The 25,752-nt window shown below is 39.6% G+C and overlaps 1 protein-coding gene across 1 annotated transcript in view; it reads right to left on the bottom strand.

Annotated features, from left to right (window-relative positions):
- The window catches only part of CNTLN (centlein), a 277,320-nt gene that overhangs the window by 114,625 nt on the left and 136,943 nt on the right, over positions 1–25,752 (bottom strand). The window contains exons 10-12 of the mRNA XM_024211087.2: positions 20,204–20,329; positions 10,002–10,123; positions 6,431–6,559 (exon numbers count right to left, since the gene is read on the bottom strand). Of these exons, the coding sequence (XP_024066855.1) occupies positions 6,431–6,559; positions 10,002–10,123; positions 20,204–20,329 (377 nt within the window). The remainder of the gene's footprint in view (positions 1–6,430; positions 6,560–10,001; positions 10,124–20,203; positions 20,330–25,752) is intronic.

Here is a 25,752-nt window from a genome sequence, read left to right as displayed (position 1 = left end):
GGTTTTTGCCTGAGCATCAAAAGGATAGTGAAATTAACAGACTCTGGACGAGGGTTGGCAATTTTCTGGGGGAAAACTAGTTTAGGACAGGCTGCTGGTAAATACTGGATTAAACCCATTTTAAATCAGGAACCTGGTGGAAATAATTGCATCAGTATCCAGCAAGTTCAGCAAGCATAGAATGAATCTTTTCAAACTTTGGATACATCCATTCAAAACTGAGGAATAGGCTCAGTTTATCTACTACGTCAAACTTGATCTTCTGCTACGGAATGCTGCATGGCCAAATGGAGTGGTAGTCTGCAACTCCGCACGCTTCAAGCCTACAACTCTGCATTAATGATGTTTTCATATAATGGAATGTATTTGACATTTATTTATATACTACTAAAAATTGAAACATAAGTCATGACGTATAATTTTCTTGAGAAAATACCGAACCAAAATGTACTCAGACGTTCCAATGTTCAATAATATAATTACATACATTAGTATTGCACTGACTGCAGTTTTACTTTTTATTTGTATAACCCTAAATTAATCTATTATTCTACTGCATTATGTAACTACAGTCTGAATATGTACCTAAAACTAAGTATAATGTGGTGTGCATTAATTATCCAGTTTTTAAAATAGAAAATGCCTTAAATTGCAACTAAGTAGTTTTCCCCAAAGCAATAAAAACCATGATGTTACCTGGTTAAAAACTACCGCTGGTAACTACTATGCCATCCCAACTCTGGAGAGGCTATCCACTTATGACAGCCTCTTCACTTAAGGCAGCCTCTCGCCCATGTGGTATGATTTACAAAAAATAGATTGCCTTGCATTTGCTGAGTTATTGCCAGATAGTTTTCCAGATATGGTGGTAAAGTTTTGGCCTAGTTAAACCACTTTCCTGTTTTGCCCACAACAATGTCAGAATTCAGGTTTCCCTTGCAGACTTAATTCAGTTTCTTTGTGCATGTATATTATAATACAGTCTTTAATTACATGACCACATACTATTTTTTCCACGGAAACCCCTGCCTCTTCAGATTTGAAGCAGAACTAAAACCCTACTAAGGTTGTTCATGGGTACTTAACAGGACTACATATTCTCAACAAAAATCAGCAGACTGGCTAATCCCATATCATTGCACCAAGAGAGTCTGGATAAAATAAGAGAAACACTAAGGTAAAATACTTCCAAATACAGATTGAGACCACAGTCTGTCTGGTAACCAGGACTTAATAAGTAATTGCAAGATCTGGTTGAAACTTATGACAAGAGTGCCAGAGAAAGGCTTAATAATGTAATGTAGGTTATTAATCCTATCAGCCCTGCTAGATCACTCTCAGAACAAAATAGTAATATATCTGCACCAGTTAGCGGATATAGTTTATTGCTGAAATATAACTGGCAATTTACTTCAAAAACATATAACAATATTATTGGTAAAAATGAGCTATTGGAGTAAAATATTCAAAAATGCCTAAATTACTTTCAATGGGATTTAAGATCCTAAGTGAGTTTAGTACTTTTAAAAATTTAACTCTCAATCAATGTAATTGTCACTTTCTATGACCAATGGGTATCTTGCCAGATAATTTTTAAAAACTGTTTTTGTTGTTGAGCACCGATCATGCTCAGCTACAAGTTGCCTCGCTGCTATATTTGGACTCAGAAGAAAAAAGCAGAAAAAGTAACTTGACTGAAAGCAAAACTAATTTTATTGCTACTGATTTTTAGCCAGATTCTGCAGCCATTTTCACGAGTAACGCAAGTTGTGCCAGTGTAAGCAGTGATTACTTATACTGAATATTAACCTTCTCAAGTTTTTCAGCTGTTTTATGCAACTTAAATAAAAGCTATTTTTTGTACTGACACTATGGTTCATTCTCCCCAGTGAAGTTTGAAAGGCAATTTGAATACTGTGCTATTTGACTTGGGGTGGAAGGGAGTGATGAAATCCCATATAGTTTCTGCTTAACTTTATTGGGCTCATGTAGATCCTGAATATGGAAACAAGAATTGCTTTTGATGTCAACAGCAATATAATATTTGAAGAGTATCTCACACTTCATGTGGGATAGTGACCACAGCACTATCAAACAGAACAAATAAGGGGCATTATTCATCCTACCTGGAACTCCATTGACTTGATTTGGCCTGTTAACTTTTACAGTACTTCTGAAATGTTATGAAATTAACATTCAGTAACAAGAAAAATAATGAAAATATATTTCAATAATTTAGATGACAGACATCCTTTAAAGTCAGGTTATTCCAACTGCCATATTTTGTGTTTCTTCTCCCGTCCGTTCAGTTCTGAAAAGAGTTTAGCACCCTATATCTCTAGGATTTCTAGCTTTTCAAGGACAAGGTGCATTTGTTTCTAGCCTTGGTAGTTTACAGGATACCAGGCATAAAACCTGTCATAGTTCAATTGGACTAATGGTGCTTTTTTGATACTGATCCAGGTCTCAATACAATAAGTCTCAGATCTTGGACCAATGCAATTTTTTTATCCCGGAGGATGGAAAGGAAGAGGTTTTATAAAGCATGAATTGTAAAATGTGGCTCTCCATCCATATCTGATACACAATTTGATGTCTGAAATAATGTACTGTATCTTGGAAGAAAGTGAACAGTGTTTTTTGAAAATGATAGAGGGAAAAAAAAACAAATAAAATTGTCAATGAAAATATTTTCTGTATACACTGAGAATTCTTCTTTTATCCTGTTAGGATAGAGGCCTATTACAGTAACAGTGCAAGAATCCCCACCCCTCCAAAGGAAAAGGGTTAAGAAGGAGATATTCATTATTGGAGAAATACATGCATAGAGAACCTGAACCAACAGTGAGGTCCCATGATTATTGATTTTACTAACTATAAAATCTAGTAATAGACTGTAATTAATGTTGGAATAGACATTCAAAGGCACAAATAGCACTTATGTCTATAATTCCTATTAAGTTCAATGGCCCTTACAGGCAGGATCTTTGAAAACCTACTCCATTATTAATAATAAGTATGTAGACAGCACAATAAACATACACTATTCTTTACAAAAAGCAGAATAAACCATGCATCCTGCAGACACAGTGACGGCCATGATATATTCTTACAACTAATGCAGGTATAACAATAAATACATGGGACAACAGGCCAAATACTGGATTAACAAGCACGCAGAAACAATGTATGTCTTGTTTTATAGGATTAGGACAGCAAATACTGCATCTGTAAAATTGTCTCAGGATAGTTTGTGTTACCAAGGAAAGTATGTTAGCATAATAGATTTCAGGAAGAAAAATTAAAAAATTCATAATCCACCTCAACTTTAGAAAGCAACAGAGGGTCCTGTGGCACCTTTAAGACTAACAGAAGTATTGGGAGCATAAGCTTTCGTGGGTAAGAACCTCACTTCTTCAGATGCAAGTGAGGTTCTTACCCATGAAAGCTTATGCTCCCAATACTTCTGTTAGTCTTAAAGGTGCCACAGGACCCTCTGTTGCTTTTTACAGATTCAGACTAACACGGCTACCCCTCTGATACTCAACTTTAGAGATGGCTTTATAAGAGATTAACATATAGATTCAATAGTGATCAACATTCTCTGCCTTGAGTACTCTGCACCTCATAAATGCAGGGGAAAAAAAACTTGTGTTTAAACACTTTGACCAAGACTTTCGAAAACAGGTGCCTAAAATCAGCTGCTACATGCTTACTTGTTGGAATGAATAAATGCCCAGTTTTCAAATGAGATGAAAATTCAGCAACTCCCATTACAGTCAATGGAATCATCAGATACTGACTCTGATAAGGAGGAAACTTTACAAAATAAGGGCCTGATCCAAAGCCCCGTGAAGTCTATGGGAATCTTTCCATTCATTTCAATAGGCTTTGGACCAGGCCCTAAGAAAGAAGCTACCTTCCTGACTTCAGTGATGTGTGACTTCCTATCATATCCTAACATGACTTTTTTCTTACTTTTAGGGCATGGATCATGCTGCAGGAGATTCATCAGGCCTGTACACCCCTTTCTGGGATTATTGCAGAGTGGCGTTTGGTATTTATAGGCCTTCATACAAGATATAAATCTGTTCTGTCATTTGTTCCCCCACTGAAGGATTTCCCAAAGTAGAACATTTTTTAAACCAATTTAGTTAAGCAAATGGAAAAACCCTACATAGACACTCTTACTTGAATTTAAGAGTGGCGTATTTAGGTTTACCTTAGATCTGTTCCTAATCAATTTAAGCTAATTTGATAAATTCGGTCAATTAATGTGACCATACAACTTTTTGCACTAGTTTAACTACATCAATTTAGATAATTGGTGCAACTCTGCATGTACATAAATTCTTTATCCAGCTGCTAAAAGAGAAATCTGAATCTGCAAATGAGTCTCTACCCCAGGCAGAATCACAAAATTATACAAGACCCCATCTTGATACCTTATTTAGGCACACTCAGTCCTCCAAATGGGAATTTGCTTGAGTACAGTTGAATGAAATCAGAACCAACACTGAGTAAGAACCTTAGTATGACACGCAGAAAGTAGGAAGTATTTTTGTTTACTCTTTAACTGACTAACAAAAAACTAGCCTACCAAATCAGCAGTAAATCACGACAAACCTCTTCAAGGGAACTCATCCCCAACCTCCTCTGGACCACATACTCTCCAGAGACCAGAGCAGCACATTGGCTATCTGTCAGGTATCCAGCAGAATTTAAGCTGCTGGTTTTGACCTATAATTCCTAAACAGAAATGAGGCCAATTCTCTCTCTATGCCATTTTGCCACAGGTGTGGTCAGTGCAGGCACCTGACCTGGAACTTGACTGATATAAGAGAGAGAATGTAGCTGGTAGGGCATTCCCCATGAGGCCCCTCAGCTTTAGAACTCACTCCCCTACTGATCTGAAATAGTCCAAGTTTATTCACTTCCAGGGCATGCACAGGGCATGAGCCATTTGTTTTTCCTATCAACACGAGGGCTTTGGAAGAAGATTTGTAATATGTTTTGGCTAGTATGTTATTGTTGGCTGTGGTGGATATGGTGATTAGTGGCTGAAGGAGAATTAAAGATGCAACTATATAATTACTCTTGTAACTGTCAGAAAGCACCTACAATAAGGGATAGGTGCTCCTTTCTGGTGGATGTGCATAAAGATCAAAATAAATAAATAAAATAAACAGATACAGTGACGGCCATGATATAAATAGCTAAATAGAACTAGGAAATAAGATGAAAAGATAAAATGCTGAGGTGACAAGAATGATTTCACCAGGGTAGGCAGTAAAAATTAACAATACAAAGTTTCATGCAGTACATCTACTGGCAATACTGTATGTAGGATGTGTGAGCTGAACACATGCACTTGTACATGGACTCACCTACCTATGATAGAGAATTTTAAAAGCTGTGACTTATTAATTTAGCCTTTATGGTAAGCTCCATAGAGTGGATATATATGGAGGCAAAATGGGAGAATAATTTTCATTAATGTTGTCATACTGACAAACAAAAGCCTACTCAAAGTTTGAATAAAAGTTCCTTATGTATCTTGATTGTTAAACAACATGATCAACTTGACTTAAAGAAATTGTTCAATAGCATGAAAAGGCTAATTATGTTGTACTAACTTCCTTTTGTCTAGTATAAAAGGAAGTTTTCTTACTTTGCCAGGCTGAGTATAATAGTCTATGAATTTTGAGATCAAAGAAGCAAACTGAATGTTTTCTAAAGTAAGAGTTTCCTTCACCAAGTTTTACACTTATTGCAGCTAAAAGAGCTGTGTGAAGGGATCAGCACTAAACCCAAAGGACAGGCAGTGCACAGCAAGAAAGAGAGCAACTCCCTCGTGCTTTTTGCAGGTCACTACCAAGGACTGTGTTAGCAGATCCACACCAGACCCTTAACAGGCAGCTCTGCTGCTACCAGTAATTAGCTTGGACAGCTCTGGCTCCAAGAGTAGCAGCAAGGCTACACCATAATGAGCTCAGCTGGGATTAGTAGGACAGGGCAGGGAACCAAGAGAGCAGAGGCATTCTGCACTGCGTATGTATCAAGGAGATCAAACAAGGATGGCTGGCTAGGTTATCCCCTCACCACCTCATTCCAAAAATGAAGCACGGCAGTGTATAAAATACAGGCTAATGAAGAGCGACACCTCCAACAGATGAGAGCCACATTAATTAACACAATCCCTAGATCATGTAATACAGTTTCTGTTAGTGCTAGCAAACTTGTAACTTGTCACTGATTTAAGAAAAAAACCTGATGTTTTTTCCTTTTTGTTTCTGGTAGAAGATAATGGTTTAATCTTGGAATTTTGTAAGGAATTCCTCTGTGTGGCCTTCAAGGCGCAAAGAGAAAAAGCTTCAGAAAACAAGCACCATGTTTCTCCATGTATATATCATTTAAAAAGGAAACTCACTTTTCAATCAATAGCTTTTTGTGCTCCCTTTTGAAATATGCCAGCTCGTTCCAGACAGCATCAGAATCTTCTTGGCGAAGCTGGTGGGGATCTGCACGCTGGTGTTTGCTTTTAGTGTTTCCAGTCCTGCTAATAAATGAAAAGATTTTTGTTTTAAATAAACATTTATTTTAACATTTTAAAACTGACAAGAAAAAAAAAGGTGATTCTTTCATTCTCAGTCATTCACACACACACACACACACACACACACACACACTTGAAATTGCTACATCTAGTGGATGTAATTCTTGTATGATGAATTCAATTTTATTGGATAATACTCCTAAAATCTGGTGTATCGAAATTAAAGTTCCAATTAAATAGCTTCCAAAAGATAGCCTGCTGGTATGGCAGCACGCTCTGAACTTATGTGTGGCAGAGCATAGTGTCTCCCTCATTCAGTCAGTCAACAGAGAGAAAGTACAAGGTGACAGTATTGTACACAGTCTCCAGGAAAGGTTATGAGCCACCAGCTCTTCTAGCACCTCCTGTCAATCAATCTGTAAGTGGCACAAGTATCCAGTCTTAGAGCAAGCTGATAGCCCATTCTTGTCGATAAAGTGTGTGTCAGAAAGAGAGATGCTGAATTTAGGGGAAACACAGGAAAGGAAAGGAAAGGAAAGGAAAGATTTCAAAATTTCACTTAAATGCCCTTACTGTGAATTAACAATGATGCCAGGGAGAACAATTAAATAAAACTATTCCTGCCGGAAATTCTTTGCATTCTCACTGTGTGCCAAATTCTTATCAAGGCAAGAATAACCTACAAAAGAGTGGAAGGCAGCACCATCCCTGCAGTCACTGAGGTCAATGGAAGTTGATTGTGCAACTGACAAGAAAATTGGACCCCATCAGCTGCCATCCAAACAGCAGGTTCTTGAGGAATCAAAGGAGCATCAGGCCTCTAACTTTTACAGAGAAACAGAAATTGCATAAGGGTTTATTTTGAGTTGTTCCTAACACACAATTTAAATGTCAGGAGTGGTTTGGGGTTCCTTGTGATACCAAATCATGATTTAATGTGTGACTTTCTTAATTTTTAACCCACTTCAAATTTCTACAGTTATGACTTGGCCATTGCCATGCCTTTACTTTATAGGCACCGATTATAAACTCCATTCAGGAGGACAAGTCACAGGGCTTCATCCAGAACTCTTCTCTATAAATCAGCTGGTAGGAGTTGCTATAGAAGCAATATAACTTGTAGCCTTTTTGCTATTCCAAGAATTCTAAGGTTGCACTGAAATCTGGGTATCCTGAATATGTTCCCATTCAGCCAACAGTCGGCTTCATTTATTTATTAAACAGGAAGTCGGTACTGGTGAAAGATGCTACCTTGACCACAACTGAAACTGAAGTATATCCATTGGCCATATATACAACAGTGAATGGACCATCCCTCTGACTGCCCCAGTGTACATCAAAACTGAAATTAAATTTCTTTACCTAAGGATGTGAAAATAGTTAAGTGTGTGCATCCTTTCAGTCCTTGCCCTCTTTGTTGATTCTGCCACCAAGGATGTCTCTTAGACACCTGTATATTAGTTACTGGGCATAGACCATCATGTCATTTCATCAGCTACCATTCAAAAGGTTTCAGTCACTGCAACCTGGACTGAATTTAAAACAGTCACCTAGAGGTTAAAAGTTCTGCATGCTATTACTAAAGAATTGAATCATCTCAATCTTAGTTTAAACAAAGCTATATAATGTCATTTGTGTTTTGATCTTTCAAAGCTTCTTCCTCCCACAGAGAAAAAGTACTGAATAACTTCATAAATCTTAGAAATTTTCATCCTGATAAGTTTTTACATTTTAAATACCCTGTCTCCCTAGAAATGCTAGAGTATTGTGCAGGAGTGGGAATCTACTAAAGTGGGGTAGGGATAGCTGAATTGGGGATATACCTGATGCCTGATTCTCATTTACACTAAGACCCCTTCATATCACTCTGGCACTACAAAGCAGCCTTAAAAGTGAGAGTAAATTATATTTACACACATTTTAAGGCCTCTTTACTTGATTAGAGAGGTGTAATGAAGCCTTAGGATATGTCTACACAGCAGTGTAAACCCAGGGTTTGAACTCAGGATCAAGCCTAACTCTCCTTCTGTCTACACACAAATCATACTAACCTAGGATTCCAGGGCCCCACGGGGTTCAAGTTATATTGCTTGGCAGTGTAGATGCAGCCCCACTGGACTCATGCTCTGAAAGTCTGCCAAATGTATCCCACAATCCCAAGTGTAAACTTTCTTTGTCTTCTGGACAACCAAGTTTGGTGGATAGTCAAGTTTTCCCAGAAGTCAAGTTATGCCACGGACAAAAGGCTACAGAGGCCACATTTCGGGAGGGCACTAGGAAGTCTGGCATATGGGAGGTTGGACTCAAGCCCACATAATGCAATGCATATGCTGGAGCTCCAGTTTGGGACCCAGATTTCAACAATTCCTAACTTGGGGTGACAAATAAATGTAGACACTCCAGGCCTAGGTTAACAAACCTTGGTCTGCTAACTCAAGTTCTACTAAACCTGGGCTTACATTGCAGGGCAGACAAAACCCTAGTGTCAATGAGAATCTGACCATGAATCTTTCATTAGACATTATCAAGATTAATAGGAGCAAACCAAGACCCTGATAATGGAAAACATCCTTTTTCAGGAAAGCATTTAAGCACATGCTGAACTTTAAGCCAGTTAAGTCCCAATGACACCTGCTTAAAAGTTTTCTGTAACAGGGCTTATATACTTCAGCCCTTAAAATTTCTAAAATTGAAATACTGTAATATATCTGTAGTCCCAGATGTCCCTAAATTAACACACAAGATTTTAGGCATAATTTTCAGATTTTAGAATGAGAATTTTTGCCAATTATGGTGGGATTTTCAAACACTTAAAAACTTGTACTTGCCAGAGTTTTAATATTCTCATTATTTAGTTTTATTCACAATTATAATATGATCAACAATTTGTTTCGAGAATGACCAGAAATAATATCTTTAAAGTTGTTTGGCAAAGGTGAATATTCTGCTTTTTGAGGCATATGCTGTTTTTTCCCCTTTCAATAACTAAAGTCAATCCTAATATCCTTTTTCAATATTTGAATTTTTCAGTGTTTCATTGAGGGATTATTATTTGTATATTATTTAATAAATATATTTGTAAATATAGTTTGTAACATAAAAAGCAATTGTTCCATTATAGAAACTGAAAAACATACAGTCCACAAATTAATCCCATGGGGAATTAGATAGGCATAATAAGTAACCCTATCAGACCTTTGTCCAGCAGTTAAGCTTAAAATGAGAACTTAAACAAAGTAAGTAAAGATGTCAATTCATGACATTTTACTTTTATGATTTAATCTTAAAATTTAATGTATGTCATGTGTTCTGTTTTAATAAAGGATATAGACTTGATCATCACATAACTTCATTTGAATCAAATTCACTTTTAGAACACCTATACGATAGCTTCATTCATATTTAATATTTAGGTGAAATGTTTTCAATGAGCTATGTAACTTACTTGCTATAGCCCTCTTCCCACTGCTTTAATTGCTCTTTTACTGCTCTGTAGTTGGTCTGTAACATCTGCAACCTTTCCTTGCGTTTTTCATGGGCTTTTCTTAGCTCATCATTTTCTTGGGTCTGTATAACACCAAACAGAAAAAGTAAGAGTTTGGTAAAATGTAATGGAGAGTTCTATACTGACAGCATGACTAAACTAAAATTCCAATTGTTACACATACAATTTTATGAACTTAAGAAATGTAAACAGAAAGTTTGAAAATCATAGTAATTCGTTTCAAATAATTGGTTTGCTATTTCTCATGACTACTTACAAGTAAATATAGCATCTCATTTTTCATGCTGCTTAAACAGTTTCAAGTATTTACTACTCAAGCTGTTAATGTTCTTCTCATAGAGGCACTGATTTAGTACACATGGAAATATATAGGCTGAAAAGGGATTTTCCCCATTGTATTTTACTCAAAAATACATTTGTTAATATTATGGGCTACTCAGCATTTATATGTTTTATACATATCCTGGCCCCATTAAAGTCAATGGCAAAACTCCGCTGACTTTAAGGAGGCCAGGATTTCACCCATTATATACATTTATTCTTATATTACCTAGTCTCTGACCTCTTATACAGTATTCAAGCAGGAAAAGTAGGGGAAAAAAATTGACCCATGCTTTAATATGGCCGTGATCATGTGGGAAAACACAGTTCATTCTACAGAATGGGGGAAAAAAAGGAGTATGCATTGATTTATATTCCAGGATTACATACAAGCAAGGTTTTTATGCACCTTAATATTGCATCCCCAATAAACATAGGTACAAATATAATACAAGAGCATTTAAGTGACTCCTTACAGAATGGAACCAATTAAATCCTACAATGTAATACAAAATTAAACTAATAGTAATTTGTAGTAAAATTTGGTCTCAATTCTTCTGCTGTACTATGCAGTGAATTCCCAATTAATTCAATGGGAGTTCTGCTTGCAGAGCGACTGCAGCACCTGCCCCTTCATATCAATATCATCAAAATACATTATTAGTAGATGTGTACTGATTAAGAACAGGGAATACCTTCGGTATGAGCCAATAAATAAGAGATATTCTAGCACCTAGAGCTGTGAACAATCAAAATTAAATCTCACAATAAAACATGGCTAGTAGTATAGAGAAGTGCTAGTCTCTCCATATTTATGCTGAAGCTAGCTTCTCAACAGCAGCCTGATTTTTCAATACACGTACTCAAAATGGAAACACAATCCAACTGAGACTTCAGATGCCACACTGCATCTAAGGTTAGAATTTTTCTAGGAATGTCTGATGCAAGACACACCACCCGGCTTAGAGATAGCCAGAATTCACTGTTCCCTGTTAAAACATTTTCCAGTTTAAGTGTCAAAAATATGAACAACCAAAACAGATTAACCTACAAATGTCAAAATCCTCTATAAGTACTGAAGGAGTAAAAGTGCCTTTCACTGGTTTTGAAGTTTCATGTACCAAAATACTTAAAGTTATCATATTAATACTAAAACGCTAATTAATGTACAGACTGTAGGATTCCCAAAGCCTCATTTTTTGCAGGAAACTATTAACTAAGATCCAGATTCTCTGCTGTGCCCAGGGTCTACTGGGTGCAGGGAGTGGGGGAGTGTAAAGAAGCCAACTGCAGGCGCCCAATTGTCAAGCCCAGAACTATGCCAGCACCAGACCTGAGTGCTGCTCTAATCTAGCATAGTTGGTAATAGGCCCCAACAATATATTGGCCATCTCAGAATGCCAGTAAGCAGTAGCAATCCGGCCAACTCTTTCATGCTCCTGGCATAACCCTGCATACCAGTGCATGCAGGTGGTGTAAATAAATATGCCAGCTATACACCAGCAGAGAATTCCCGCATGGCTAGGGTAATTCTCAGATGACAAGATCCTCCCTATTTCTAGCCCCTTTATGCAGCTTTGGGGCCTTGAGAATCTGGCCCTAAAAATTTCTAAAAACATATAATAATGGCCTTGAGATGCCTTTGGTGGTGGGCTTCCAAAACAATATGTATTTGTTATATGCATATAGCAGTCTGGCGCATATTTTGCCTTGGCCTAATGCACCCTTTGCAAAGTGCACGTTGTCCAATGACTCACAGCTTCATAAATTATGAATGACTCATTGCACACTTTTGAATTCTGCATGGCCCAGAAGGGGACGGCAATAATGAGAGAATAGCAGGCATGCTACTACTATGGGGTCAAGTGGGAGGGGCAGGAAAGCTACATTAGGGACCTTAGTTTCAGAATAGTAAACAGAAAACAGGAAGTCAGAGTAAAAAGTCCACCTTTGTGGGGCTTGTAAGGTCCTCTGGAGTCACAGCTTACAACGCCCACTTTAGACAAACTGCAAGGCCTGCAGGAATTGCTGTCATCAAGCAATTCAATCGTGGTGTTTTTTTTTTTAATGTTTAAATTTCCTGGCATAAATCTTCATTTAATCTGGAATGAATAAGGTTGAAAGAATCCTCTACCACAGAATGATAGGAATTAGAGATAAAAATACCTTTCAATCATCTTTTCTATTCCCTACCAACACAGGATTGTTCTCTACAGGATATTTTCTAGTGCTATATATGCCCTTTGGATTTAAATGGGCCAAGTGATAGATAGGGTTTCCACAGTATCCACTGGGAGACTATTTCAAAGTATAATAAATCTGTCAACATTTTTCCTGATATTCAGTCTGCATTTTCCCACTTTTAATTTCATCCCATTCCTCCTAGTTATACTCTCTAGTACCAACGTAAGTAATTCCCCTTCTAATAGTTGTACAGTTACAGTCCCCCCCGAAGGTCTGATTCTGCCACTCTTACTCAGGTTGAGTGGTTTAGTTACATACTCCACAAGCAGTCCCATTGCTTAAGGTACTCGTCAGTGTGAGTAAGAATGGCAGAATCAGGCATTTAATCTTTCTTCATAAATCAGTTCTTACTGATTATTTGTGCAGCTCTTCACTGAGACAACTCCAATTTGTCATTATCTTCTGGTAATGAAGTGCCAAGAAGTGACAATATTTCAGATACAGTCACCCCCACAGGCATATAGAGTGAGATTTTTACTTTTCCAGTTCCTTGTGCATATACAGCCCAAAATTGCTTTTGGCCTTTTTTGCTGCCATATCAGACTTCAAGCTTAATTCCTGTCTCCTATCACCCCACAGTTTTTTTCAGCATAATAAAAATGATTAATACAAATATTTTGCACTGCTACATCATATTCCATATGAGGATCTCAAAGTACATTTGTGAATTAAGCTTCTGAACAACTCATTAAACATACAGATTAAGTGACTTGCCTGAGGTCAAACAGGGAGTCTGTGACACAGCCAAGAACAGAGCCCAGATCTCCTCCTGATTTCCAAGCAAGTGCCTTAATCATAAGACTATCCCTCCTCTCTTCTCCACAGTACCTTTCATTTTTCCAAGTTGCATCTCATTTTATCATCTTCTGCCCACATTTCTAGCCTGTACACCACCATGTCCCTTTGTATCATTTCTTTGTCTATAATACCTATGAGTTAATGTAATCTACAAATGTCATTAGCATGTTGCTCCCCCCATCAGGTCATTACTGTAGATGTTACATAAGAGTGAACCTAATAATTTTCCTATGCAAGCAGACTGAAATGAATTTTGAGACTCAGATTATAAAATTCGTTACTAAAATCCTAACATAGAATATCTACTGTTTCCTTCTTCCACTCTTTTAGGCAGAAGAAAAGAGTTTGAATTGCTTTTTCCATCTGGAGAACTGGAAATAGAGATATAGATATAGATACACATACACCAGCAAACCATTTTAAGTGTTGACAAGGCCTAAGATATGGTTCTGGTGGCAAACTTGCATCCTTATCTCCAAGCGATCAACCTTTAGTCTAAAAAATGAACAGGAGTACTTGTAGCACCTTAGAGACTAACAAATTTATTTGAGCATAAGCTTTTGTGGGCTACAGCCCACTTCATCGGATGCATAAAATGGAACACATAGTGAGGAGATATATATACACATACAGAGAACATGAAAAGGTGGGAGTTGTCATGTATGTGTATATATATCTCCTCACTATATGTTCCATTATATGCATCCGATGAAGTGGGCTGTAGCCCACGAAAGCTTATGCTCAAATAAATTTGTTAGTCTCTAAGGTGCCACAAGTACTCCTGTTCTTTTTGCGGATACAGACTAACACGGCTGCTATTTTGAAACCAGTCTAAAAAATGGTGATACTGTATCTCTAAGAGAGGGGAATGTCACTACCTTCCTCAGATATGTTCAGGAGGAAGAGTAAAGACTATGTTTCTTTAATGGTAACTTCTTTGTTGGATGGCTGCTAGGATGCTGGAATCTATTCCTACAAAGGTGTTCAAGTACAACCGTCATGAGAGCGATACATGTACCAAGATAGAAAGCAATGTGCCATGCCCATAAGCGGACAAGGTTTTTTTATACACTTTCACAGCTCAATGCAAGACATGGCAAATAGCACAAGTGGAAATATACAAAAGCCAGGAAACTTCTATTTAAGGTCCCGGAACTCTGAGTACCAATACTGTTGGGCCCATGCCAGAACAACAAATATGACTGGGGTTTTGCCTAATCATATTTTTCTGACCACAAGTGTAACTGGTGAAAAAGAAAATAACAAACCTTCTCTCAGTCCAACAACAATGCATTTGTTATTGAGTTTCTGTTTATCCCTGCTCTGGAGATCTACCAACAGATAACACTATCTCCTGAACAGAGACTACTTGTACTGGTCCTGTAGTATCTGACTTATAATCGTCTTCTACAACATTTTCTTTGCCAGCCACAGGGAGGGGAAAAGAATGCGTTCACTGAGCGAAACACCAATCCCCTAGGGTCCCTGCCTTCTGACAGAGTATACGTGAGTGAATGTCTCCCTGCCTGTTGGTTTACACTCACTGTTCACCCCCTTTTTTAGATCATTATGAAATATATCAGCACTTGAGGCATGCTGCTGTTAGCCTTTTGCCATCATGAAAACTGACCATTTATTCGCCAGTTTCTGACCCATAACAATTCTTTGCTTCTCAATCTATCGGATACTTAGTTTCTTCAGCAGTGGCTTGTGTGACTCTCTGAGGCCTTTTAAATGCCCAGATGAATTTCAACTGGTTCTATCTTACCAAATATTTATATCGGCCAGTTCAAATAATTACAATATATTAGCGAGATTTGATTTCTCTTTGAAGAAACGGTGTTGGTTGGTTAGACCCAACTGTGACGGGTTCCCCATGGGGTGCCACCTGGAACTGGGGTACACTGAGCCCACCTGACCCACCAGTCTGGGCTCCCTTTACACTGTACTGCTAAGGCCTTCAAGCCCCCTCCAGCAAACATACAGGTAGGGACACACCCACCTGCAGCTACACATAGATGCTGAGATCAGCTCAGCATGGGAACACTCAGCTAAGGCACCGCCCAGTTCCTAAGGTGCACCCCCAACCCCGGACTGAAAACCCAACATTATACCAACTGTACAGCGTAAACTCATGAAATTCACCCCCTCCCTCAACATGGAGAGGAATATACACAGCTTTCTGACCCAAGTTATGATTTCCATGCACTGGTTTTAGACAAAACAAAACAAGTTTATTAACTACAAAAGATAGATTTTAAGTGATTATAAGGGATAGCAAACAGATCAAAGCAGATTATCTAGCAAATAAACAAAAACGCAATCAAAGCTTAATATACTAAAGAGATTGGATATGAGTAGCAAATTCTCACCCTAATTATTGATTTAGGCAGTTTGCAGAGATTCTGGAGGGAAAGCTGCACTTGCTTGCAGCTTAAAAACCCCAGGTATTCCTTTCACGGGCTAGAAATCCCTCTAGCCTGGATTCAGCCCTTCTCCCCCAATCCAGTCTTTGTTCCTCAGGTGTTTCCAGCAGTCTCCTTTGGGTGGGGAGTCAGTGAAGAACCATGATGATGTCACTCCCCTGCCTTAAATAGCTTTTGTATATGGCAGGAACCCTTTGACTCCCCTCTTGGTTCCTACACCCGGTCAGTGGAAAAACACTGGTATTCCAAGATGGAGTCCACTACCAGGAGATTTGGTCACATGCCCCTGTAGGGACACAGCAGCCATGACTTGGAGGCTGTTTGTAGCATCCTCAGGAAGGCTCCCCAGTTGGAGATTAGCATTTTCTAAGACTTATTGTTCTCCCTAATGGCCCTTCCTAGCCAGCCATCTAGACTGATTGCATTCTGCCTAGCGGGCGTTCCCCACGTGTAAACACATTTGTAATAGATGCATAGACAATATTCCTAATTTCAGATACCAAAATGATACATGCATACAAATAGGATAATCATATTGTGAATCATAACCTTTTCAATTATATCTTACATGACCCATCTTGCATAAAATACATCATAGTTATGCCATAATCATAACAATATTACTATGAAGAATATGGGGCGCAATGCCACACCAACTATATCATGATTTTTTTATATGTCTTATATTCCTAATTATCATTTCAACCAATATACCAGGTACAGATGTAAAGGCCTACAGGTCTGTAATTCCCTTAAATACACTTTTTAAATATAAGTATAATATTTGCTACCCTCAAGTCTCTGGTATAATAGCTGATTTTAATGAGAGTGTACATATTTTTATATCAGCATAACCACTTCATTCCTAAATTCTTTCAGAACTTTTGGTTGTATACTATCTGGACCAGGTGACTTTTACCTTTTTCCTTGATGGGTTTGTCCCAGCACCTCCTCTTATGATACCTAAATCTCTTCACCTGGATCACCTAGTTCGATCGGTCTTCAGCTGTCCTTAAGACTGTGCCAATCACAACACATCCACCATTCTTCTTGCACTCTTGCCTTTCTTCTCCACGTTCGTCCGAAACGTTTAACAATGTCATCTTCCCATCTTCTTGATGGCCGACCAGGTGGTCTTTTCTGTTCTCACGGGTACCACTCAGCAATGATTGCGGGCCACCTATTGTCCGTGAGCCGAGCTGTGTGGCTCGCCCATCGCATCTTGTTATATCTGCTTTACACGACAATATCTTTCACACCGCTGCATTCTCTGATAATTTCATTTGGGATGCGATCCAGAAAGGAAATTCCCAACATAGCTCGTTCCATTGCCCTTTCAGCTACCAACAGCCGCTGTTCTTCTCTCTTCGTCAGTGCCCACGTTTCACTGTCATACAGCATGGCTGGCAGCACTGTTGAATTGAAGATATTTGTATGTGTGAGCTTGTCGACTTTTCTTTGAGGACGTCCTTGATGGAATTAAATGCACACCACCCTGCCCGAATCCTTCGCGAGAGTGCTCCGTTTAGGTCTTGGTGCATATTAACTTCTTGGCCCAAATATATGTACTGTTCCACTTCTTTGATTTCTTCTCCTGTTACCATTATTCGGGCTTTTCATAAGACGTCTGATCGCATGTATTTCGTTTTGCAGGGGTTCATCTTCAGGCCGACCCGACTGCTTTTCTTGTCTAGTCTTAGTAGCGCCTTTAATATTGCGTTAAACTCAATGCTATCAAAGGTCTTTTCATAGTCGATGAAAGCAATGCACAGTGGGAGTTTGTATTGCTTTGCTCTTTCTAGGAGCTGGCTAAGGGTAAATATATGGTCGATCGTGCTAAAATTTCTTCGAAACCCTGCCTGCTCTCTCAGCTGTTGGTTCATCCATACTCTGCGAGAGTCAGTTTGTTATCACCTTTGTAAAGAGCTTGTAGATGTGAGAGAGCAGGCATATAAGGTGGTAGTTCTTAAGATTTTCTCGATCGCCCTTCTTGTGCAACAAGATGGTGTTCGACTCCTTCCAGCTTGATGGTATTTTTCCTTCTTCAAGATGTCAACTGAATCTTAAAGCGAGGGCTTTCTAAAGTTTTTTGCCTCCTGCAGAAATAATTTCTGACGTTATTCCATCTTTGCCTGGAGCTTTTCCCTTCTTCGTCTGGTATAGTGCGCGCTTCGGAGTTCGCTGACAATTATTGGGGGAGATGCGTCCTTCTGACTCTTGGAGTGTTGGGAGAGGGACGTTGATTCTTGATTTGAACAGTTCTGTATAGAAGTCCTTGCAGACCTCCTCCATCCCTGCTCTATCGATTACCGTCTCTCCGTCCTTGTTCTTCAATGCTGTTACGCTCAATCTATATTGTGTCAATTCCCACTTGCATGTCTTGAGGCTCTTGCATAATTCAGCTGTTTTGAGGAGCTTTTCTTTCCGGAAATTCTCAAAGTCATCCTTCAGTTTTTGCCATATAAGCTTGCACAGAATGGAGTACTCGAGGTTGTTATCCGAGCTCCTTTTCATATTTCTCTGCTTCTCCAACAAGCTTTTCATTTCATTCGAGATTCTTCCCTTCGCATTCTTCGGTTTTTCAATTTCAGCTGCTTTTATGCAACATCTCAGCTTGTCAGCAAAGATGCTATAGTCCTTATCACACTTTTCCATCTGGCTCCAGTCAAACCCAGAAATCGCTTTCTTCAGCTTTGCTTCATCGAATGTCTTCGGCCGCTGTTTCCTATTTGCCATCTGTAACACCTTCTTCTTCGCCGCTTCATCAAAAATCAAGTTCGCTCTAAGCAAGCGATGGTCGCTGCCGGTGTTGAAAGGCTGTACCACAGAGACGTCTTGAACAATGCGCCTTTTATTTACTAAAATATAGTCGATTTCATTCTTGCTCTTCGTGTTTGGCGTGATCCACGTCCACCTTCTTGCGGTCTTCTTTTTGTAACAGGTGTTTGCTACATACAGTTCTTTCGTTTCTGCCATCGCTACCAGCCTTTCTCCTCTTTCATTCCTTTCGCCACTGCCGTATCTCCCTATGAACTTTTCACCAGCTTTCCCTTGCCTGACCTTGGCATTAAAATCATCATGACAGCGTAAGTGGACTTTTGCACGAGGGGTCTTTCGAGCTCTCCATAGAATTCTTCCATGTCTTCGTCCTTACTTGCACTTGTGGGAGCGTAGGCCTGGATGACCTTGAGGGTAGCTTTTTGACTCCATCTGAAGATGCAACACACCAATACGTGATGATATTAGCTGGCACGATATAACTTTCAAAGACCAATCCTTACTGACGATAAATTCGACTCCTCCAACATTTCTAGCACCATCTCCCTTTCTGAGCCTCACAGCGCTTCCATCTTTCTAGTTGACTTCCAACTTCTTCTTTCGTCGCATTTCGCTGACAACAAGGATATCGCATCGTATCCTTTTCTTCTCCTCCATCAGATGGTTTAATGTTTCCTCCCTTGCTAGCAACCTACAATTGTAAGTACACACAGAGAGGGTTGTCCTTTTCCATGTTGGCCTACCACCTGACATTTTTAGCAGCCTCTCGTCGCTCGTTTTCCACTCCACCACCGTAGAATGGTTCGATGATGCACAGGGAACTAAAACCCATTTACTCGTGTTGTTTTAGCCGTTAACTTCAAGCCATCCCACTGGCTAGGCGGGCAGGCATGGGTACCTCCTCAAGCTTAGCTAGCCTTCAATCTCTAAGGAGAAGGAGATGCACTCTTTCTGAGAGAGCAATCCCCCTCCCTGGATTGAATAGTCAGACACCTTTGTAGCATGGTTAGACCTACCAGGGCATACGCCCCGCTACCATAGCTGTCAGATGGCCAGGGCCACCGCTGCGCCACGATGAGGCGCTGAGGTAGGATTTTGCAGCAATATAGAACCTTATTGTTAATACCAGATAAAAGTAGGTGGTTCCTACAAATTCATTCATGGTGAAGAGCTATGCAAAGAAATTATTTATTTAGCATCTCATCAATGTCCTTATCTATCTTAATTGTTCCCTTTATGTTCTGCTTCAACTTATTTCTAAGAGCATACAAACACATTTTTCATGCTGCAACCTTCTAATCCTGAGCTATGAAAATTTGTCAAATCAATGTGCATTACTAATGTAATATCTTCAATTTTAGGGTATTTGGGGCCTCAGAAATATCAACACAAGATTCAATTTAAGAAGTTAAAATTTTAAGCACGAGGATTAATGAAGAACACCAGTTTATGCTAACACAGTTACCGTCTATATAACAATGTGTGCATTCTATACTTTTTAAATGTATGTTTAATTTGATATATCTATATCTATGAAAGCTTGGAGCTAAAGAGGAGTTGTTTTTTAGTGTTCACCTTTAGCTGCAGTGTCTTCTCTAAGTTTTCAATCTTCTTTTCAGCTATTTTAAGCTTCCTTAGCTCCTCTGACTCTCTAAAAGAGCTCTTTGGGGACAGAGACCTTGAACGTTTCACAGGTGGTTCCTGGAGAATAAAACAAGGACATGGTTGAACTAGTTGGAACACTGGATTATGAAAGACATGCAAAATTAAAGAACAAGTAATTTTGAATACTAATAATGAATTATAAAAAAAACCCTGCATGGAATACCAGAGAAATAACAAGCAGAATTACCACAGCGCTACCACTAAAGGTTTCTCTGTGACTTGTTAATGAGAATATTCATTTACATTTACATTGTTTCTTTCAGAATAATGATGTCCCATTAGGGAAGACTAAAGGGTTATAGACTCAAAAATGCAAGAAACCTCATTACAAAGGAGGGGATAGAGGCTGGTCTAATTGCTCTATAAGGGTCCAAGGTTACACTTGATAGGACAACCAGAAACAAGAGGGAAAGGATTTTTTTTCCCTTTGAAATAGTTTAACACACTGTGAAGTTGAAGGAACAACATGCTTGAGGAATATAAATACAGCAGACAGTAGATCTTATACCATAATGACCATATGGTCATTAACTATAATGTGGCTAACTAGAGACAAGAATATGTGTTTATATTATGTACAGCTTCATATAGCAATCTGGAGAAAGAATATGTGAAAGTAACACTTAAACTGGGCAGCATTCTTGTTCTTACTATGTCATATGTCCTTATATAAAACAAATAAAGTCCTCTTCAGATTAGGCGTACTGATTTTCTGAATAACTTTGTTTAAGGACAATGAAACATTGAGCAGCAGCTTAATATCCATGAGGTAATCATTTTTAAACTCCATCACCATGAAATAGTCAGAATACAGGAACACCATTAGTGTTAGAGGTCAGTTTTTTTAGCTCTCCATTAAAATTTGACATGTACTTTTATTAATTATTATGATTAAATTATTAATTATTAAAATTATTTAAATCACATATAATCACATAACTTTGGACAAATAGCAGGGGGGTGAGTCATTACAATAACTAAATGATATATAACAAGAAGAGTTTGAATAATATTCTCAGTTACTAGACACCAGATCAGAGTATTCTTTATTAATTCTTATGTATGTAAATGTCAGTGTTTTATCTGTCATATCAGTAATTTTATCTTACCAAACAATATATAAACAAAAGCATTTGTAATATTGTCAAAATAGATCAAAAACCACTTTTCTGTGACCATGGAAAAGGGGAAACCACAGATATTGGCAATATACTACCCCATACGTTTATCTTCCCAAATCCTGTTATACAAATTAAGAGACACTTTTCATTTTCCTTTGGCCATTGTCTTGTAAATTTAAAAAAAAAACATGTTGTAGTTCGTGATTTTTCCTATAAATAGCCATACAATTTTAAAGAAAATAAAAATATCAGATTCTACATATCTATGGTTAATTTTAAGTATTTTAAAGTTCCTTGCATTTGAAAGATGCCTAAATAAAAGAAATCAAAAACAGGAGAGCAGAACATGTGAAAAATTGAAACTTTATTTGCTTCTTATGGCAGGAAGAATTCCACTGTTATTGTATTAATCTATATAAAGCATTTAGACTCAACATATTGAAATTCCTAATCTGAAATTGTCAGAACTCAGGGACAAGATGCCATACTCTCCAAGTGTTTTCAGCAGTTCTTATGCAAGCTGGAAAACAAACTGGAGCTATAAGGAAGCTCACTGCATTAATGTTTAAAATACTTTTTACAATGTGGTATATATTTAGTATGGTGCCATGTTACCTAGGAGGAGAATAGATTTCTATGAAAAACCAAGATCATTGGTCAATACTTTTTTTTTTTTTTTTTAATTTTGGCCAATATTTTCAGAAGTGACTGATTATTTTGTCTGCCTCACTCAATAAAGTGCTCAGTCTGAGAAGCATTAAAGGGTGGAACATTTAAGATTTTGCAAAATCAAGCCCCTTTAAGGTGTCTGAAGTTGGGCACTCAAAAACTGAGAACACTCACGTTTGAAAATCTTGGCCTTTGTGTTTTTTACACTAATCAAAATGCACACATACCAAACGCAAGTCCATGTCTACCGTAGTATCTAGTTACTGCATACCTATATTTAGTGGTCTTAATAAGAATTTAAAATGTTATAATATAAGTGTTACAGGACACCTTACTTTTCAAAAGCAGTGAGTTAACTTCTTAAACTTCATATGTGTACAGAAGGCTGATTGCCCAGAAGCTTGGATCTAGAAGTCAAAGAGGAAGTTTACTTACGTTATAGATGTGTGGTTCTTATGGGTAGTCACTGTGGGGGGAATGAGCTTTGTGTGCCCAGGACTGCAAATTCTTCAATAGCAGTGTCAGTTGGTCCACATATCTGCGTCTCCTCATGTTCCCAACCGAGAGTTTATGGAACAGCATGGACTGACCGCCCCTCCAGTTCCTACTCTAGCATGAATCCAAAGAGGACCCAAGCAGAAGGGAAGGAGAGCGGGTCGTGAATACCCATATGGACCATACATCTCCAAGAACTCCAGCTGCTATAAGCTTCCACTCTTCTTCGAGTGCAAGTTCCTCTCGGTATTCACTGTGGGTAATGCCCAAGAAGTGCTCATTGAGGAGGAGGGTGCAAGGAAATGTGTTGCACCACAGACTGGAGGATTGCTGAACCTGAACAAGCATCTCCAACCAAAGATTGAATAAAAGCATAATGTCTGGTAAAGGTGTGAATGCAACCCCAAGTTGGAGATCTACATATCTCTGAGATGGGAGCTCCTTGCAGGGAAGCCACTGAGGCCACATGGGCTTTAGCTGATTGGGCCCTGACAGTCTGAGGAGGAGCGGCTTCATTTAAGATTGTAAAAAACGAGGCTGCAGATAGAAATCCACTTAGAGCATCTTTTTGAAAAGACAGCTTCTCTCTTTACTTTCAGTGATAGTGGCAAATAATCTCAGAGCCTCCGAAAAGGGTCTTGTTCTGTGCAAGTAGAAGCAATATACCAATCACTTCCTGTTCTACTGGGTTTCAAAAAGGTCCCTGGATGGCGTGCCCCAGTGATGGAAGATGTAGTGCCCTTCTGACAGGTGAAACTCCCACTTGTGATCCCTGGGCAAATGTCTGCTGAGGCTGTCCGCCAGGGAATACATTATCCCGGAATGTGCACTGCTGAGAGGGTAATCCGATGTTGCATGCCCCAGTTCCATAGCTGAACTACGTCTCTGCAGAGCAAGTGGGGGATGTCTCTCCTCACTGTTTGTTTATACAGTAGACAGTGATCATGTGATCTGATCTGATCTGGATATGTGTGGACCAAATATGGGGTAGAAATGTCACTGCCTGTTTGAGAATCCTCTCGTGAGGGGATCCCTGGAAAGGGAGAGGGAGAGGGACAGGGGGTGGAAGGGACAGGAACTCTCAAGTGTAGTCAGTCGATACAATGTCCAAGACCCATTTGTCCAGAGTGATAAGGTGCCACATTGGGAGAAAACAAGCCACCAAAGGGAATGGGGATAACAGGTGGTAAGAAGGCTGGTTGATGGCTCTCAGGCATCCTGTCAAAATGCTGTTTTGGCAAGTGGCAGGGACTGGAGAGAGGAGTAGGATAGTGCTGTGTGCCTGTCATGCTGGACCCTCTATTGTTTTCTGGGGGACTGGTAGGTCTTTTGGTGGAAAGAGAGAGGCGGTGCGTGTTATCTAGATGGAGGAGGCCTGAAATATTTTCTGTGTATCTCTAAGGAGCAGAAGGTAGTACAAGAGTAGTTGGGGGTATGAAATGACATCTATTTTTTCCTAAAAAGATTGTTACCCTCAAAAGGAAGATCCTCTACTGTTGCCTGAACCTCCTTGGGGAACCACGATGCCTGCAACCATGTGATTCTTACGACTACTGAGGTAGCCATGGAGTGTGACACTGTCCGCACCATTGAGTGACACTTGCAGGGAAAATATTGCTACGGCATATTTAGTGCAAGATGCCTTCATCCAGGTGATTTTGGAAGCCCTGTCAGGGCTAAAAACCGCTTTGCTGGGTTGCCAGAGGGACCGCTGGTTCCAAGTCATTTTCTTCTTATGAGTAAGAGTCATCAGACTCTAGTGGTGCAGCCACAACACCTGACTCCAACTGGTTCCAGGGACAGGAACTGGAGAATAATGCACCAGTGGTGTCAGGCCTTCCACCTCACAGCTGGAGCTTGGGACCAATGAATGTCGAGTTGACAGTGTCATGAAATCTCTCAGAAGGATCGGATCTGAGAGGATCCATATAAATTGCCAGATCCTCAAGAAAAATGCATCAAAGTCTTGCTGGAGGAGAGCTGGCTGGCGTCTTAGGTATGGCCGGATCTGCCAGCATCATCTTGGTACCAGATTGGTACTGCCAGTGCATAGGGAGAATGGTCTCTTCTGTCTCTGTAGGTTGCTGGAACTGGTCCTGCCCTTTCAGGGTGCAGTTTTGCAGCACTGGTAGCTATGTTATTACCAATACCTGCCTTTTTCTGAGAGTTCTGGGTGCACCCATTTGGGGACACGGAGTCTCAGGTGGTGCCGGATGAAATAGGAAAAGAGACCTCTTTTTAGAGGATCTGTGGGGTGATTTATCCCTCTTCTTGCAAGAATGTTTACCCTTGCCTTCACTGTGTCTCCATTTCAGTCTTTGGGCTTGTACAAGGACTCTGAACTGGCTGATCCTGAAGCCAGAGAGATGCTACCAAGAGGTTCAGGTTGGGTAGAAGGGGATCAGGAAGGCCCAGGGTCTGAATAGGCCTCACTGAGAACTCCATAAGGCGTCTCCAAAGTCTGAACTCTTGAAGGTCCCTGGTACACAGTGAAAAAGCATGACAGATGTCACATCTCAAGGGGATGTGGGGATACAGGCAGCTCTTGTATGGATCACTCATCAGGAACACCAAGAGGCAAGTGAAGCAGAGTTTGAAGCCTGGAACCTTGGGCATAATAGGTGCCCCAAAAAGTGGGGGAGCGGAAGCGGGGGAAAGCCCCCTCATCCCCAAACTAACTAAACTAAACTAGTACAAAAACTAACTACTAAAACCTAAAAGGGCTTGTCTACACTACCGCGGTAGTTCGACGGCTGGCAATCGAACTTCCGGGTTCGATTTATCGCGTCTGGTGTGGACGCGATAATTCGAACCAGGAAGTGCTCGCCGTCGACTGCGGTACTCCACGTCAGCGAGAGGAGTACCGCGGAGTCGACGGGGGAGCCTGCCTGCCGTGTGTGGACCGCGTCTGAACCGCGGTAAATTCGAACTAAGGTATGTCGACTTCAGCTACGTTATTCACGTAGCTGAAGTTGCGTACCTTAGATCGAATTGGGGTGTTAGTGTAGACCAGGCCTAAAACAATGTACAGGATTAAAGATAAAGCAGGAACACTGGCAGTGTAGAGACACAGAAGGGTTCTGCGTTTGACCACAAGTGGTAAAAAAGAAATGAGACATGGTCGGTCTGTGCCACCCCTTATGCCCTCAGTTGGAAGCATGAGGAAATGCAGGT

This window comes from Terrapene carolina, unplaced genomic scaffold (assembly GCF_002925995.2).
Source record: "Terrapene carolina triunguis isolate 2854851 unplaced genomic scaffold, T_m_triunguis-2.0 Scaffold113, whole genome shotgun sequence".
NCBI classification, from domain to species: Eukaryota; Metazoa; Chordata; order Testudines; family Emydidae; genus Terrapene; species Terrapene triunguis.
The sequence above is the reverse complement of the archived record's forward strand: the minus strand, read 5'-3'. Positions and strand labels throughout refer to the sequence as shown.